At 42.8% G+C, this 16,956-nt stretch overlaps 1 protein-coding gene across 1 annotated transcript in view; it reads right to left on the reverse strand.

The window, feature by feature from the left end:
- Positions 1 to 385: 385 nt before the first annotated feature.
- The window catches only part of LOC127423730 (acid-sensing ion channel 1A-like), a 38,714-nt gene continuing 22,143 nt past the window's right edge, over positions 386 to 16,956 (reverse strand). Inside the window, exons 4-11 of the mRNA XM_051668268.1 lie at positions 13,938 to 14,085; positions 12,458 to 12,585; positions 11,740 to 11,890; positions 10,128 to 10,184; positions 9,793 to 9,946; positions 8,430 to 8,521; positions 7,985 to 8,064; positions 386 to 1,673 (exon numbers count right to left, since the gene is read on the reverse strand). Of these exons, the coding sequence (XP_051524228.1) occupies positions 1,551 to 1,673; positions 7,985 to 8,064; positions 8,430 to 8,521; positions 9,793 to 9,946; positions 10,128 to 10,184; positions 11,740 to 11,890; positions 12,458 to 12,585; positions 13,938 to 14,085 (933 nt within the window). The 3' untranslated portion in view covers positions 386 to 1,550. The remainder of the gene's footprint in view (positions 1,674 to 7,984; positions 8,065 to 8,429; positions 8,522 to 9,792; positions 9,947 to 10,127; positions 10,185 to 11,739; positions 11,891 to 12,457; positions 12,586 to 13,937; positions 14,086 to 16,956) is intronic.

Consider the following 16,956-nt stretch of genomic DNA (forward strand, 5'->3'; position numbering starts at 1 on the left):
GTGGGGGCGGGGTGGCATGATTTGGGGCAACTTTCTCCCATCGCGATCTTGCGAGCTTGGGGTGGGTGGCACGATTTCGGGCACCTTTCTTCCATCGCGATCTTGCGAGCCAGGGGCAGGGCGGCACAATTTGACCTTTCTCCCATCGAGATCTTGTGAGCTCTGTGCGGGATGGCTGAGTACCCTGTCGTGCCGCCCCAGAAAGCATTGCCCCCTAAGCGGCTGCCTATAACGCTTATGACAGGATCCGCCACTGTATCTTGTTTTAAGAATTTTTTGATCTTTTTTACTGGAAGGTAAGACAAAAATACTAATTTAAAAAAAAGATTTCGTAGAGTGAACAATTTCAACTAATGATAAACACAAAACAGTAAAAATTAAGGCATAATTTGACTCACGTTTATTCATATAAAAATCATATTATATTACAGCCACATGATAAACATCAAAATAATACAGAAATGTACCAACTGAAAAAGTTTAATACATAGTAATACCATTGCTCTTTGACAAACCTTTTATCTTAAATAAAGAATATTGGTCCTTGCTGAAAAAAAAACAAAAAACAAAAACAAAACAAAAAACAGACAGTGTTCCACTGTAAATATGATTAGTATAGTGTACCAAAGAAATTTAAATTAGAAATTTAACAAAAAAGTCATAAACCCCACAACAAAATTAAGAAAACAATACATTCTATCAGCTGGCATTTAACACATATTTAATGTGCATCACGGACTTTAAAAATACATAATTTCCTGTTTTAAAAATACTTAATACTCTGTCGCTCAAACTTTTCCTCTTCCATTCTAGTAATTATCACATGTAATATATACATGCACAAAGACGCACTTACAAACAGCATACACATCCATGCATGCACAATCAAGCTCTCACACACAATGGCACACAACATTAATAGACACGTATACAGACATGCACAGGACACACACACACAATCCATGCATGCGCCTGCAACAAACATGACATTGCATACAAAAGTCTTGCCGAGCTCACATGCAGCCCCTGGGAATATCTATGGTTAGTCGCTCTGAACTGACACTGGCCGATTATATTATGCTCCTATGGTAGATACTGTAGCTCTAAGCACTTACAGGCCTTTGTAAAGTGGCATTCCCTCTTACAATGCCCTGTGCAATTAATTGTCTTTCACAATGCATTTACATCCATATCATAGCTATTATGATAACAGTAACCCCTCAAGCTGGTAGTCACATTTCTATTGCAAAGTCTTGGCAAACAAAAGATTTATATCATTTAATTAAAATTGTATGTTATTGACATTCCTGCCTTAGCAATAACAGCATACACAGTGCAGCTTTTTCGGAAAACCACAAAACATCTGAAAAACTCCTAGAAAATTTAATTCAGAGTAAAAGAGAGTACGATCATAAGATGCCAGAACAATCTGTAAAACAGACCAACTGTGCTTGTGTTGTGAAGTCATAGAATATATGGCCTTCTAAACGTACTGCAGAACGTAATCTGAAAATGAATGGCAGGCGAATAGCTGGAATATTGCAGGAATGTTAATGAAATTTACTGACGTGACATTTGACATCGTCCAGGCTAAGTACAGTGCCATGATCACTGTTGTTGTTGTTGTTGTGATGTTTCTTGTCAGAACAGCGGCAGAATCTGTATTTCATTACCTTGATAGATAAAAGATAGAAAAAAGTGAAAGAGAGACAAAGAGTACACTTATACTGTATTTGTGGGATGTTGTCTGTAAAGGGTTAGTTCATCCAAAAATAAAAATTCTGTCATTTACTCACCCTCTTGCTGCTAATGTATTACGTTTGACATGACTTACACATGTTCAACTTTGTCGAGTCACAGTTGATCATATAATACGCAAGAACCAACTGAGCTCAGCATTATTGAGAGTGTTTACATGCACAGGAATACACTGATAACCATCAAAAATCAGTTTATTAAAAACGTAAGAAACCTCTGTTTACATGAGACTGAAACCATTGAATCATTCTCTACCTTGGAAGTGAACACATAGAGCCATGCTCACAACACTAACTTACATTGGTAAAGGTGTTTACATGCAACGTGTAATCAGGGTAATAGACAAAATTTCTATGTTTGCCAATCAGTTTTTGCTTAAACCGTTTCTGAAACTTACTCCAACAAAAGAATACTGTATAAGCCGTTTACATGATCTTACGCTTTGTCAGGTTATTAAGCATAATCACGTAGTAACATGCATGTAAACACACTCATTGACGTCAAACCTGCCGCTAAGCATTAAGAGTCTACACACGGAATATTTCAATATATACAGTCCATTAAAAAAAATCAATTTAAGATTTATGCATTTCAATTTTTGACTTCCATCAAATTTAATTGAATAATCTTTTTTGGGGGGGGGGGGGGGGGGATTTTCTCCCCTTTTTCTCCCAATTTGGAATGCCCAATTCCCAATGCACTCTAAGTCCTCATGGTGACTCGTCTCAATCCGGGTGGTGGAGGACAAATCTCAGCTGCCTCCGAGTCTGAGACTGTCAACCTGCGCATCTTATCACATGGCTTGTTGAGCACATTACCGTGGAGCCACCGCAGCATCCACACACAACTCACCACGCGCCCCACTGAGAGCGAACCACATTATGGCGATCACGAGGAGGTTACCCCATGTGACTCTATCCTCCCTAGCATACGGGCCAATTTGGTTGTTAGAAGACCCAGTTGGAGTCACTCAGCACGCCCTGGGATTCGAACTAGCGAACTCCAGGGGTGGTAGCCAGCGTCTTTACCACTGAGCTACCCAGGCCCTCCTGAATTGAGTAATCATTAATAAAAATGAAAAACCTAAATATTTTAAGTTTTATTAATTAATTTAGTTAAAAATTAAACAAAACAAGAATGAGATTTTGTTGTTGTTGCTGTAAATAACAGCTTTCATTTCGATCAGTTCCTCTTACAGATCTATCGCATGGCTTCAGAAGACTTGAAAAAACAATGCACAAGTCACAAGGACTACTTTTGTGCAGTATTTTTTGTCCATTTTGGAACTTGACAGCCACGGGTCACTATACCATTTTGTTGTAAAGAAAAGAGCATCATTTACATTCTACTAAACATCTGCTTCTGTGTTCCATGGAAGAAAGAATGTAATATGGGTTTGGAATGAACCCATAAAGTTCCCCCATGGAACTGGAAGATAAATCACCTAAAACAAATATCATCATGGATGGAACAACACTGAACAAATTATCTAAATGAAACCCATATTAACTAGAATGTCATAAAATATTGATACATCATTGTAACAATGTTCATGATTTCGGGGTAAATGGAGGAGTCAGGAGGCAGAGGAACAGTCAATGTGAGTATTTTTATTACTCATTCAGCGTCACACAAAACATAAACAAAAGGGCTCTTAGTCAACGAGAGTTCACTTTAATAGTAGTGGACACACGCAGCTAACGCTCTGTGCTGTCTCTCTCCCCATACTAATGCGTCTGCTTGCCTTTTCAGGTCTCCCTTCACCATTACTATAACAAGACACAGGTGTTAGAGATAATGACAGCCCAGGTGACAAGCCTTACCGCTCTCCCTCTCCCGCAGACAGATACACGACCACGCCCCCACCCCCACATACCCCCACCGCCCGCCTCAGGCTGGGGCAACTTCCGGCCTGCCAACTCCCCCCCATTTCTGGAGAGAAAGTCCACCACAGCCATCTGCGCCCCCGGTCTGTGGATCACCTCAGATTTAAACGGCTGAAGTGCCAGGTACCAACGGGTGATCCGCGCGTTGGTATCTTTCAAGCGGTGGAGCCATTGGAGTGGGGCGTGATCTAAGCAGAGGGTGAAGGCCCGCCCCAGCAGGTAGTAGCGGAGGGTGAGGACAGCCCACTTGATTGCAAGACACTCCTTTTTGATGGTTCTGTACTTCATCTCCCTCAAGGAGAGCTTGCAACTTATGAACAGCACCGGCCGTTCCCACACCACCGCCCCCAGCCCCTGTCGGATGCATCAGTCTGCAAAATAAAAGGGAGAGAGAAATTAGAAGCATGTAAAAGCAGCCCCCCACAAAGTTTACTTTAAGGAAAGCCTGTTGGCATCCACTGGACTGGATCAGAGGCCCCCTTTCTAGTGAGATCAGTCAGCAGGCTGGTCACACCAGAGTAACTAGGCACAAGCCTTCGGTAGTAGCCAGCCAGCCCCTGAAACTGTCTCACTTCCTTTTTAGTCTTGGGCCTCGGGCAGGCCACAATCGATGCGGTTTTGTTAACCTGGGGTCGCACCTGCCCGTAACCCAAGTGGAACCCCAGATATCGAACTTCCACCTGCCCAATTGTGCACATCTTCAGGTTGGCCGTGAGCCCCACCTGTCGCAGCGACCTCAGGACAGCTCTCAGATGTTGCATGTGCCACCATCATTCATTACTATAAATGATAATATTGTCTAAATACATGGTGGCATATGCTGTATGTGGTCTGAGAATTTTATCCATGAGCTGCTGGAACGTGGCGGGGGCCCCGAACAAACTGAACGGAAGGGTCACAAATTGGTGTAAGCTGAACGGTGTGGAAAAAGCCATTTTTCTCAGGAGATTGGAGTTAAAGGGATCTGCCAATAACCCTTTGTTAATTCCAGTGTCGAATAAAATTGAGCTGCACCCAACGGATCAAGCAACTTGTCAATCCGAGGCATTGGGTACGCGTCAAATTTGGACACCGCATTCACTTTGTGATAGTCTACACAGAACTGGACCGTCCCTTCGCTCTTAGGTTCCAAGCTGGCCCAATCGCTGTGCGACTATTCTATTACACCCATCTCGAGCATTGCCTCCAATTCTTCCTGAACAACCCTTTTCTTGTGTTCAGGAAGGCAATAGGGGTGGCTACGAACCACAACCCCCATGGTAGTCTCGATATGGTGTTCTATGAGGTTCGTGCAACCGGGGAGAGGCGAGAACACGTCTGCATGTTCCGCTTGCAACTTGGCCATGTCTGTGAGCTGCAATGGTGAGAGGTGGTCTCCACATGGGACTGGGGTGAATGAAGTAGGTTTGAGAGTCACCTCTGTCCTGAGCTCCGCCCTCTCCAGGTCTACCGACACCAGGGCCACAGGGACCGCCTCCCTCCATGATTTTAGGAGGTTGAGGTGGTAAATTTGACGTTCCCCGCCCCTGTCCATTCGCCTAACCTCATAATCGAGATCTCCGACTCGCCGTGTGACCTCAAAGGGCCCTTGCCACTTAACGAGTAACTTAGAGCTTGAGGTGGGCAGTAATATAAGCACTTTATCTCCCGGTGTGAATTCCTGTAGTCAAGTGCCCCTGTCAAACAGTCAGCTTTGATGTTCCTGAGCTTGGAGCAAATTCTCCTGTGTTAGTTGACCCAAAGTGTGGAGTTTTGCTCTAAGATCAAGAACATACTGAATTTCATTTTTACTGTTTGAAGGTCCCTCCTCCCAAGCTTCCTGTATGACATCGAGCACGCCACATGGCCGACGCCCATACAGCAGCTCGAATGGGGAAAACCCTGTGGAGGCTTGTGGGACCTCTCGCACTGAAAATAACAGGGGATCGAGCCACTTATCCCAATTTCTAGCATCCTCGTGTACGAACTTACGAATCATATTTTTTAAGGTTTTATTAAATTGTTCCACCAAGCCATCCATTTGTGGGTGTAATAGATTTAATACCTAACAATTCACACAGTTCACGTAGTGTTCGTGACATAAATGTAGTGCCTTGATCAGTGAGGATTTCATAGAGTGCCTCCGCAACACTACGTGCTGAGATGTTGTGCAAGGACACTGCTTCCAGGTATCGCGTTGCATAGTCCACCAGAGCTAATACAAAGCAATGCCTGCGTGCAGTCCATTCTAATGGCCCGACGAGGTCCATGCCAATTCTTTCAAAAGGAACCTCGATTAGCGGTAGAGGGTGCAATGGCGCTTTTGGGGTGGCCGGTGGATTCACCAACTGGCTTCCCTACCGTAACCATAGGGGCAGTCTCATCAACCTGGGGGGGGAGAGCGGAGGGAGACTGGGGGAGTGTGAGACACAGAAAAGGGGAAGGGTCCCCTGGGTCGGGGAAAGGGTTTGGGCGGGGAGCCGGAACAGGACGGAAATAGGTGTGGGGGGGGATGGGTTGAGCGGTAGGAGAGAGAGAGAGAGAGAGAGAGAGAGAGAGAGAGAGAGAGAGAGAGAGAAGGAAGAGCCTCTGGATCGCTGCCTCCCGGAAGTGCCGTCATATAGTCTTCTGCCAGCTGGACGGCCTCTTCCAGTGACACCGGGCGGTGGCACTGGACCCACTCGGCCATCCACAGAGGAAGTTGGGAGATGAATTGCTCCAGTGTCACCAGGTTGACGATGTCCATGGTGCCGCGGGTTCCCTCAGCCAGCAGCCATTTTCGACAGCCATCCCGGAGCTGTTGCGAGAAAGAAAACGAGCGGCCGTGCTTCCCAAACGTCAGCGTCCTGAAGCGCTGCCAGTTCTACTCATGACTACGGCCGACCCATTGCACAATGGCCTTCTTCAGATCCCTGTAGTCGAAGAGGCTGTTGGCAGGATGTTGCTGGGCCGCTAGCTGTGCTTCCCCGGAGAGCAATGGTAACGGTTGGCCATTTCCATACCTCGGCAGTCTTCTCGAACAAGTCGAGGTCGGCCTCGGGATCATCGCTCGGCCCCATCTTGATGAGGGTAACAGGGGTTGTGGGCTCCAGGATCGCAGCTACAGTCCCCTCTCTGTTGATCAGGCTCCGGAACGCCAGCCGATCCTCCGCTTGGGTCTGGAGCAGGAGTTGGAAACTCTGTTCCTGCTCCAGGCGTAAATCCACGAGGGCTTGATGTTAATTCTGCTGGATGCTGACGAGGGACTTGATTACTTCGCCAAGTGGTGAAGTTTCCATGACAACATTATCCTCCACGTCCTACACGTCCCGGTTTCGGCACCACTGTAACAATGTTCTTGTTTTTGGGGCAAATGGAGGAGTCAGGAGGCAGCAGAACAGTCAATGTGAGTATTTTTATTACTCTTTCAGCGTCACATAAAACATAAACAAAAGGGCTCTTAGTGGCCAAAATATATACACCAACGAGTCAATGAGAGTTCACTTTAATAGTAGCGGACACACGTAGCCAACTCTCTGCTGTCTCTCTCCCCATACTGATGTGTCCATCGGCCTTTTCAGGTCTCCCTCCGTCATCACTATAACAAGACACAGGTGTTAGAGATAATGACATCCCAGGTGATGAGCCTTACTGCTCTCCCTCTCCTGCGGACAGATACACGACCACGCCCCCATCCCCACAATCAATTATTGATCATCATGTTATTTTCTTGATACATTTTTGAGGCATCGATATATTAATATTAGCCGAAATTTAAATTAGAAGCCTAATTTGTGTGCTTTCCAATTCACTATTGGCCTTTTAATTAAGTCTGGCGTAATAGCTTTGGGAGACCACAGGGGGATTATATAACATTTACTGTACTTAATACTGAAGGACGCATCGATGCGGTGGAGGTGGTAGTCCAAAGTTGTGAATCTAGTCACCATACACACAAAAGTTTTTTGTACTTCTACAAGAATGAACGAAGTGACGTGGTTGAGTTTGCAGATTAGTATTCAAAACTGGTGTAACTGTGCAAATTGAACGATTATAAATGGCAATGTTTATTATGAAATTTCTCTGTATGTAGCCTTGAATAGGTTTCATTCAAGCTGTCAAACCGAAAAAAAAAAAAAAAATACATACTTTTAACTAAAAATACATTGTGAGCATCATTTACATTCTACTTAACATCTGCTTCTGTGTTCCATGGAAGAAAGAAAGTAAAATGGGTTTGGAAAGACAAGAGGGTGAGTAATTTTATTTTATCATTTTGTGGGAGAACTATTCCTTTAATAAACTATAAAAATGTAATCACAAAAATAAAACCGAGCTTTTTTGTAGGGCAGAACATTGATAGATTACTTTATGGACCTTACCTCATAAAGGTAGTCAAAAAGCTCCAAAATCGTGAGAACACTGGCTCCAATAAAAAGCCCCATCTGTCCTCCAATATCACCTACAAACACAAGCATGCAAACAGACTGAGCTTAAGTACACTGCATTATCAAGTAAGTAACATTTGACCAGGCCAAGACGGAATTTGCGGGCTTTGTTTTTTTTTTGTTTGTTTTTTTTTTTGCATTTTCTGTGCTGGTTTTGAGGGAAAATCTATGGAAGGGATTTAAACATGATAAATGTGTTAAATGGAGATGAGAGTTCTACACTCTTATTGGTAGCTGAAAGCATCATTAAATTAGCCAAAATTTAAGAAATGTAATAAACAAACACAAAAAGGGGTGTGGATAGATGTCGCAGTTCTGTGGACATCTGCAGAGTTTTCTCTGGTCTACTCTAGGCCATTTGGGCCTGAACTTGACTTACCCAACAGACCAGCCACCTCATAGGCCTTCCTCTGCTCGATGGTTTCATAGTTCAGAGCTTCAAAGAACACATCCAGCACCAGAACATTCTCACTGCAGAACACACAACAGAGTTTATCATTTCAAGGTGCTTTTTTTTTTTTTTTTTTAGATCATTCACTTCCTCTGTTCCACTGTGGTGGAACCAAGAATCAACACTCTTGGTATGAGTCCTGAAGAAGTCAACACATGAGCCAAGAAGCAACACAAAATGATGGGATTGCTTCAGCAATTGGTTCAGTTTAGGTTTTAGGTTTAGGGTATGGAGGTAGATTTTGATCATTTAAAACTCGATAGAGCTTTAACCTTAAAAAAACTCTTATGTTTGGGAGAAAATTTAACTTGCCTTTAGTACCACTCAGTGCACAGTTAATCACGCTTCATTTTAATATTAATTTTGTTATATTTTATTTTATTATCACTGTACAATACGGTTCTATTCATTAACATTAGTAAATGCATTCCTATATTTACCGTGCATTTTCACACTGAGAATAAATGTATTCACGCAAAAGCTGAAAAATGTTGCTTTTTGAGGATTTATATGGAGTTAGGATGAAAATAAGTTGAATTTCAAACTGTTCTGAGACCAGTGCAGACAGACAGCACACTGGAGGTTAAGTGATTTACTAAATAAGGAGCAAGGGAGCAAGGGTACATCCTATAGCTTTCTGTGCAGCTAAGTGCATTCACTTCTAAAATCTGACCAAAATTCCAGTTTCAGGCTGCAGATGATGTTTGGACCACTCAACATGTTTGAAAGACATAGGACAATCATAATCAGTACATAGATTCAGAATTTTAGAATGCAGAATTTTATTTTAACACAGTTGGCAGTGATTTGATGATGCTGTCTATTACTTTTAATCATAATTATTTATTCAGCTTTATAGAAAATCAGCTGTAATGTCTATAACGTCTCAAAAACATGAATAACCAACACTCTTGGAAACAATAATAAACATTTGATGAAAAAAGTTTGACTTTCTATAGCTTGGTATTATTTACATTTCACAACTTATATGGACATATATTTTTAGGAAAACTGTTTGCTTTTTTGCTTGTTTATTAGGAGCTACTAGTTACAAATAAAAAGGGAAATGGAAAATGCACACAGCAGTCACACTCGAGTATCAGGAGATTAAGCAAAAATGTCACCACAGTCACATATTTTTACGAGATCATGCTGGATTTTGCATATAAATCTGTGCGTATGCACGGTTAGTGAATAATACAATGAAACTAGCTCCCTCTCCCTGCTGTCATGGAAAACAGGCACAGTGTTACTACGGTAACAAAGCAATCAATGATTATGCAACACTCACGTTATGTATTTCTCTGATTTGCTGTACTTCTTTGCTAGGTACTTGACTGACGCTTTGCTAGGGATCTTAACGAAAGAGAGCTCTTTACTGTAGCGAGTGATGTTGCATGGAGTCTCGCACGAGCAGTATTCGTTGTCCACTTCAGCTAGGAAATCTGTGCAACCACAAAAAGATACACAAATCATTCCATTGCAGACATTTACATGATGGTGAAATTGAAAGGCACATTAAAAGCTGTGAGTGCAGAAGTTCAGTGTAGAATTTAATGCATTACTGTAAAGCTCTATAGACCAGCAATAACTGGTGATAACTGCTTCATAATAAAAGTTTCTTACCAAGTGCTGGATGTGCACATTCCTTATATAGCACGGGGGTGCAGTATGGTGCATCACCTGCGGGAACATTAAATATCTTCAATACTGGAAAAGTTCACCAAAAAAGACAGGTCTTTTATCATTTACTCACTCTTTCCGAACCTGCATGACTCTCTTTCTTCCGTGGAACACAAAAGGAGATATTTAGTAGAACATCTAGGCCACTCATTTCCTTCAAATTAAAATAAACAGGGAGCTCCAACAATAACACAAAAGCACAATAAAAGTGGTCAATACAACACACGCATTATAATTTAAACATTAAAATATATATTTTTTTATAATTTATAAAAGGCAGGTTTGACATAAATAATGTGTCCCATATCATATCACAGCAGAAGACCACTTTTATGATACCTTTATGTTGCATTTTTGTCATTTTTAAAGCTTGACAGCCCCTGTTCTAATTAACTTTCACTGTACAAAAAAGATTGGCAAAAACATCTTTTAAAATATCTCCATTTGTAACCATCAGAAGAAAGACACTGTTGCATGTTTGCTTGGAACAAATTTATGGAAAGTGAATGATGACAGAATTTTCCTTTTTTGATGAACTGTACCTTTAAGAATGAAACAAGGCTGATTATTGTAATTAACAAGTGCACAATGCCTTATAAGTAATAGAGGGCCTTATGCTGCATTCCATTCAAATCGGATGTGGGAAATTCCTGCTTGATATCTCCGATCTCCAACCATAAATGCATTCCATTGCCAGATGCTCGGATGATGACGTTTAAGGAAACAAAACTGCAATGCTCCCATTAGCTTAGCAGGTGTTTGACTTTCACTAGAGATGTCTCCTAGCAACCCAATTCGGAAACAATCTGCAATGCTATAATTTGTGCTACAGGTGTTCGATTGTCAAAAGAGGGTATAATTTACCATGTTTTGAAAACCTGCTACTCTGCTAACGTTTGTTAAACATGCTTTAAAATCATGTAATGTAGGAACTTTGACACATTTATCGATATTATTTAATACAAGTGAATGTTTATCATTTATTTTGTATATCTTCCTGGGTGCTGACATGATTGTGTGACGTCACACACCTGCATCTCGGCGAAATCTGAGTTTAAAATTTCTGCATGACTTTCCAAGTCGGAATCATAGCTTCAAGTGGCATTCCATTGCACTTTTCCCAGTAGGAAGTTGGAAAATCTGACTTTCTGAGTTGAATGAAACGCAGCAGTTGACAGTGGATAAAGCCATTATATAAAGCGATTCAAGTTTTCATTTCGCAACACAACATGAAATGTTCCTCTGTTCACTATTTTAAAATTGGCCTGATGGTTTCTTATGAATTATATAATTAGAATAACTAGCATGAGAGTAACTGTGACACTGAATATAGCATTAAAGATAGCTCTGTGGTGCTATCAAAGCATTGCTATGTTGGTTTGATCAACCAATGGTATGAGTTTGGGGCAGGACTATCTGTTTGTTCGACCAATAGCAAATGGAGGGAGTATTCAGGAATGCTGTTTGAAAACATCCTACATTTTTCCATTTCTGTTTGGTGACATTTGTGGCACAGAAATTACACACTGCAGCTTTAATTGCTGCAGGGACTCACCAGGCATGTGCACCATACGACAGTTGCAGTTTTCCACCAGGTAACGAGTCTCGCAGTCTGTTTGGCAGGCACCGATGCTGTACGCCTTGAAGTATTCTGAGCTCGGTGGACTAGACTTGCAGCTCCCCCATGGAGCAGGAAGATATATCAGCTAAAAAAATATCATCAGTGATAAAACAACACTGAACAAATTATCCAAATGAATCCCATATTAACTAGGAATGTCATAAAATACTGATACATAGATTATTGATCGGTTTTTGAGGCATCGATATGTTAACATTAGCCAACATTTAAATTAGAATTTGTTTGCTTTCCAATTCACTGCTGGACTTCCGTTCAATGTAATCTGCCGTTATAGCTTTGGGAGACCACAAGGGGGTGATATAACATTTACTGTACTTAATACTGCAGCCTCCAGAGTTGTAGCTGTATGCAGCCGACAGATGGCAAGCGGCGGCAGTGTGCTCACTTTCATAGAAAATAATTGTTTCAAATATAAAAACACGTCATGTCGTCCACCAGATGCGTCTGCTTTACCAAAGTTGTTTTGAGAAATATGTATGAGGAGACAAAGACTATTGTCCAACAAGTAGCCCTATTTATATCTGAAAAAATACCTATATATATATATATCAATAATCATCAGGAAAATTTTCAGATTATTGATGTGTAAAAAAGGCATCAATCCCAAGCCTAAAATTAACACAACACCTACTCGCTGCTCTTGGCAGGAAACAAACGTTTGGAATCCTGGTGCTACTCCGAAGCCTAGCTGATCTATAAATGGTGGCTCATCTTGACTGTGGATCTGAACTTTGATTCCCGCCTCAAACGATGACTCATCTGAGAGAGAGAGAGAGAGAGAGAGAGATAATGAGAGTGAAAGAATTGGTTCTTACAGTGTGACAGTGTTGGGGATTAACTAATTAAAACTAGAAGCTACTTAACTATATCTTTCAATAGCATGACAGAAGTTCAGCTGTTTTAAAAAACACTGCTCAGAACTACTGTAACGGGAGCCAGCTGAAAGCTGTGCAGTCCATGTAAACCTCACTCCCCTGGCCTCAATGGCGCACTTGTGACTAACACTAGAGGCTGTAGCCTTTAGCCTCCTTGTTAATGCACCCGTCTCCCATTCCGGAGAGCCCAATTAAAATCCCGCTCAGAGCGGGTCGAGCAGGACCAGTAACGCTACTTTCTTTCAACAAATTGTGGTGTAGTGTGTCAATATGCTACATTGCTGTTTTCAGCCTGATCTCAAAAATGACGTCACTGTGGTGACATTTTTGCTAAATTATATTATGTGGATCATTACATGTCTTGTGGCAGTTCTGAGGTCAAATGTCCACTGTGAGTTAAAAATCGAATTAAATGTTCTCCCAAAAAGATTACATTTTTAAGGTTAATGCTCTATCGAGTAAAAAAATAAATAAATAAATAAAATAAAATAAATAATCAATGGTGTCAGAAAAACAAATGTGAGATGAAAAAAGCGATTGAGTAATTTTGTGGTGCTTTTATGAAACTGTCGGCTAATGTGTTGACTCCCGTGCTCTTCAGGACTCAAAACCCTGTTGCTTTGCAACACAAGTGCAACCAACATTCTATCTGTTGAGCTACTGCACAAGCTGATCATGCTCATACAAGCTTGTAAATATAGTTGGTTATGTAATGCAAACTTATTAGCATTGTTTGAGAAACAGAGCGAAAATTAAGTGTTAATGAATTGATAATCTGCCATTTTTCTCATGATTTGTGTGAAAGCAAATAAAAAGATTTAGTGTTCATTTGTCTGGAAAAGTACCACAATTAGTACAATACAACGAGCCATGTAAAAATTATTCTGCAAAAATGTAGAGTAATTCTATGAGACCAGGTTATTATATATACAGTATATATAGATAGATAGATAGATGGATAGATAGATACACATATAGTATATATATAGTATATATATATTTATATTTACAATACATATATATATATATCTTACTATTTTGAAAAAAATATTTAGGTATTTATTACATGTTAAGCTAACTTAAAGTAGTAAGTTAGCTTAGCGTGTAATAGATACCTAAATATTTTTTCAAAAGAGTAGCTTGACTGTCGTTTATGAGTATTTTGTAGCTTGACACAAAACAGCTTTCCCAACACTGCAGTGTGATAGCCTGATGTTTACTCATGTGTTCTCTCACCTGTCTCTCCCCACACAGGTAAATATTCATCCTGCTGAATGTCCAGCATTATCTCCAGACCATTTCCCATTCCTCCTTTAACACTGATCAGCTGCGTTCCGCTGTTACCCGAGTTAAAGGTGTAACACTTCCCGTAACGCGTGAATAACTGAAAACACACAAAAGAAACACAAAGTCTCACACATTGCCCTAAACACACTCATTATTGAGAGAAAACTAAAGTATTACCACCAATGTTCCCTCTAATTTTTATTAAAAAACAAAATTACACAAATTTACAAAATTTCACACATTTTAGTCGACCCTGTATTTGCGGGTGTTTTATTTAATACAGTAAGTAAAAACATAGAAATGGCAAACATATTTAGCAAATATTTATGCTAATTGTGTCAGAGTGATAGTTTTTAATAATGCTTAAAGTTAAAATCTAAATGGAAAATGTATGTACATATCACAAGAAAAATAAGAAAAATTTAAAGATAACACTGCAGACAAATAATAATGGGGATTTTGTATGGTTTTATTTATTCAATTTGGTGCTGCTATGATATTAAATCATGCAAATTGTCTGACTAATTGAAGTAAAATAGCATATTATAGCATGTACTTGGTAACAACATCGTATTCTTTAAAGTACCTTGGAATACTGTCTAAATAAAGTTCCCTATCTGTCACTCACTCGACGTTGGTGTCGATGTAGTGACACTAGGGATCACTCTTGGGAGCCCGAGACACCTCTGGTCTTTGATAAAAGGCCAATGAAAATTGGCGAGTGGTATTTGCATGCCACTCCCCCGAACATACGGGTATAAAAGGAGCTGGTATGCAACCACTCATTCAGATTTTCTCTTCGGAGCTGAATGGTCATGCTCATTGAGCTGAATACTACTGTTCATTCACCTCTGCTGGATCTGACGGCGCATTTCAGCGGCTTCTCCCTCCTCTGCACTGGTGCACTGCAGAGAACGCCCCTGGGCGCTTCGGCAGAAAAACTAGAGAGTATATTTTCTGAAAGAGCATTTTTCCCCTCTAAAAGAGTATATATTTCTCTAAAAGAGCGCACACACGGAACGTCTTTTTAAAGACGCGTCTTTTTAAAGATGCCTTTCCGTTCGTGTGTTATTCCTGGTTGCGGTCGTTTTCTCTTAACTTCGGATGGTCATGATCGCTGTCTCTCGTGTCTGGGCGCGACCCACACGGAGGCAGCGTTTATGAATGGCTCATGTTCTCACTGCGAGAACATGTCCATGGCAAACATATTTAGCAAATATTTATGCTAATTGTGTCAGAGTGATAGTTTTTAATAATGCTTAAAGTTAAAATCTAACTGGAAAATGTATGTACATATCACAAGAAAAATAAGAAAAATTTAAAGATAACACTGCAGACAAATAATAATGGGGATTTTGTATGGTTTTATTTATTCAATTTGGTGCTGCTATGATATTAAATCATGCAAATTGTCTGACTAATTGAAGTAAAATAGCATATTATAGCATGTACTTGGTAACAACATCGTATTCTTTAAAGTACCTTGGAATACTGTCTAAATAAAGTTCCCTATCTGTCACTCACTCGACGTTGGTGTCGATGTAGTGACACTAGGTAAGAAAGCAAGCCACCCCAGCGGCTCCCCGCCTTGGTCCTCCTACCTACGGGTTTGAGGTCAGCGCGGCTGGCGCTGGGGACGATTTGGGGACCTCAGTGGGATCGCCTCCGCCGGGTATCCCCCCGCGGACCTCCCATTCCCCAGCACGCTCGTCTGCCCCAATCGGGCTTCCGGATGAGTCGCCGGCTCGTCGCACGGCGAGTCTGGCTTCTCGTTCGAGGCCCGCGAAGATGATGAGCTTTCGAGCGCAGCATCGGAGAGCGGGCTTGTCCAGTCGGACGCAGAAGCCTCAGCTGGGCTTCCCCCTTTGGGGACGGTCGCCCAGTTACAGGCCGACGCCGAAATGACGGACACGCTTTCCCGGGCGGCCGCGAGCGTCGGGCTAGAGTGGAACCCTCCACTCTCCCCTGAACCCTCGCGGCTTGATGATTGGTTTCTGGGCTCGCGGCGCCGCTCAGACCGGCCGCGCCCCGCTCCAGTGCCATTCTTCCCGGAGGTGCATGAGGAGCTGACGAAGACGTGGGAGGCACCTTTTACTGCCCGACCCCGACTCCGTAGTTCCCCCGCTCTCACTACCCTCGATGGCGGGGCGGCCAGGGGCTATACGGCGATTCCCCCGGTGGATAAGGCGCTCGCAGTGCACTTATGCCCGCAGAGCGCCGCCACCTGGCGTGGACGCCCTAAGCTCCCCTCCAAGCCCTGTAGGCTCACGTCGTCCCTGACGGCCAAGGCCTACAGCGCTGCTGGACAAGCCGCCTCTGCCCTGCACGCCATGGCTCTCCTGCAGGTCCACCAAGCCAAGGCACTGAAAGAACTGCACGAGGGTAGTTCCGCCCCAGATTTGATGCAGGAACTGTGCTCGGCGACCGACCTCGCCCTCCGGGCGACGAAGGTCACAGCGCGGTCTCTTGGGCGGACGATGGCCACACTAGTGGTCCAGGAGTGCCACCTGTGGCTCAACCTGGTCGAGATGGGTGAGGCCGACAAGACACGGTTCCTTGCTGCCCCCATTTCCCAGGCGGGCCTATTTGGCAACACCGTTGAGGACTTTGCCCAGCAGTTCTCGACGGTAAAGCAGCAGATGGAGGCAATCCGGCACATCCTGCCCCGGCGCGGCTCAAGACCCCGCACCCCGTCTGCTCGTCGCCAAGGGCGTCCCCCTGCGGTGACTGCACCGGCTCCGCCGCAGCCCGCCCCTCCGGCCCGGCCCCGACGTGGAGCCCACCGCAGGAAGCCGACGCCACCCGCCTCACAGCCGGCACCGAAGAACCCACGGAGGTCTTCGAGGCACCCCTGAGACGGGCAACCCAGGGACGAGGGAACCCACTCACCTGGAGCTGGTAGAAAGACCACTCCATCCCCCGGTGGAGGGCCGGGTGTAAAATCTTTTGTTGCCTTTTCGTTTGATTT

This window comes from Myxocyprinus asiaticus, chromosome 33 (genome assembly GCF_019703515.2).
Source record: "Myxocyprinus asiaticus isolate MX2 ecotype Aquarium Trade chromosome 33, UBuf_Myxa_2, whole genome shotgun sequence".
NCBI lineage: Eukaryota > Metazoa > Chordata > Actinopteri > Cypriniformes > Catostomidae > Myxocyprinus > Myxocyprinus asiaticus.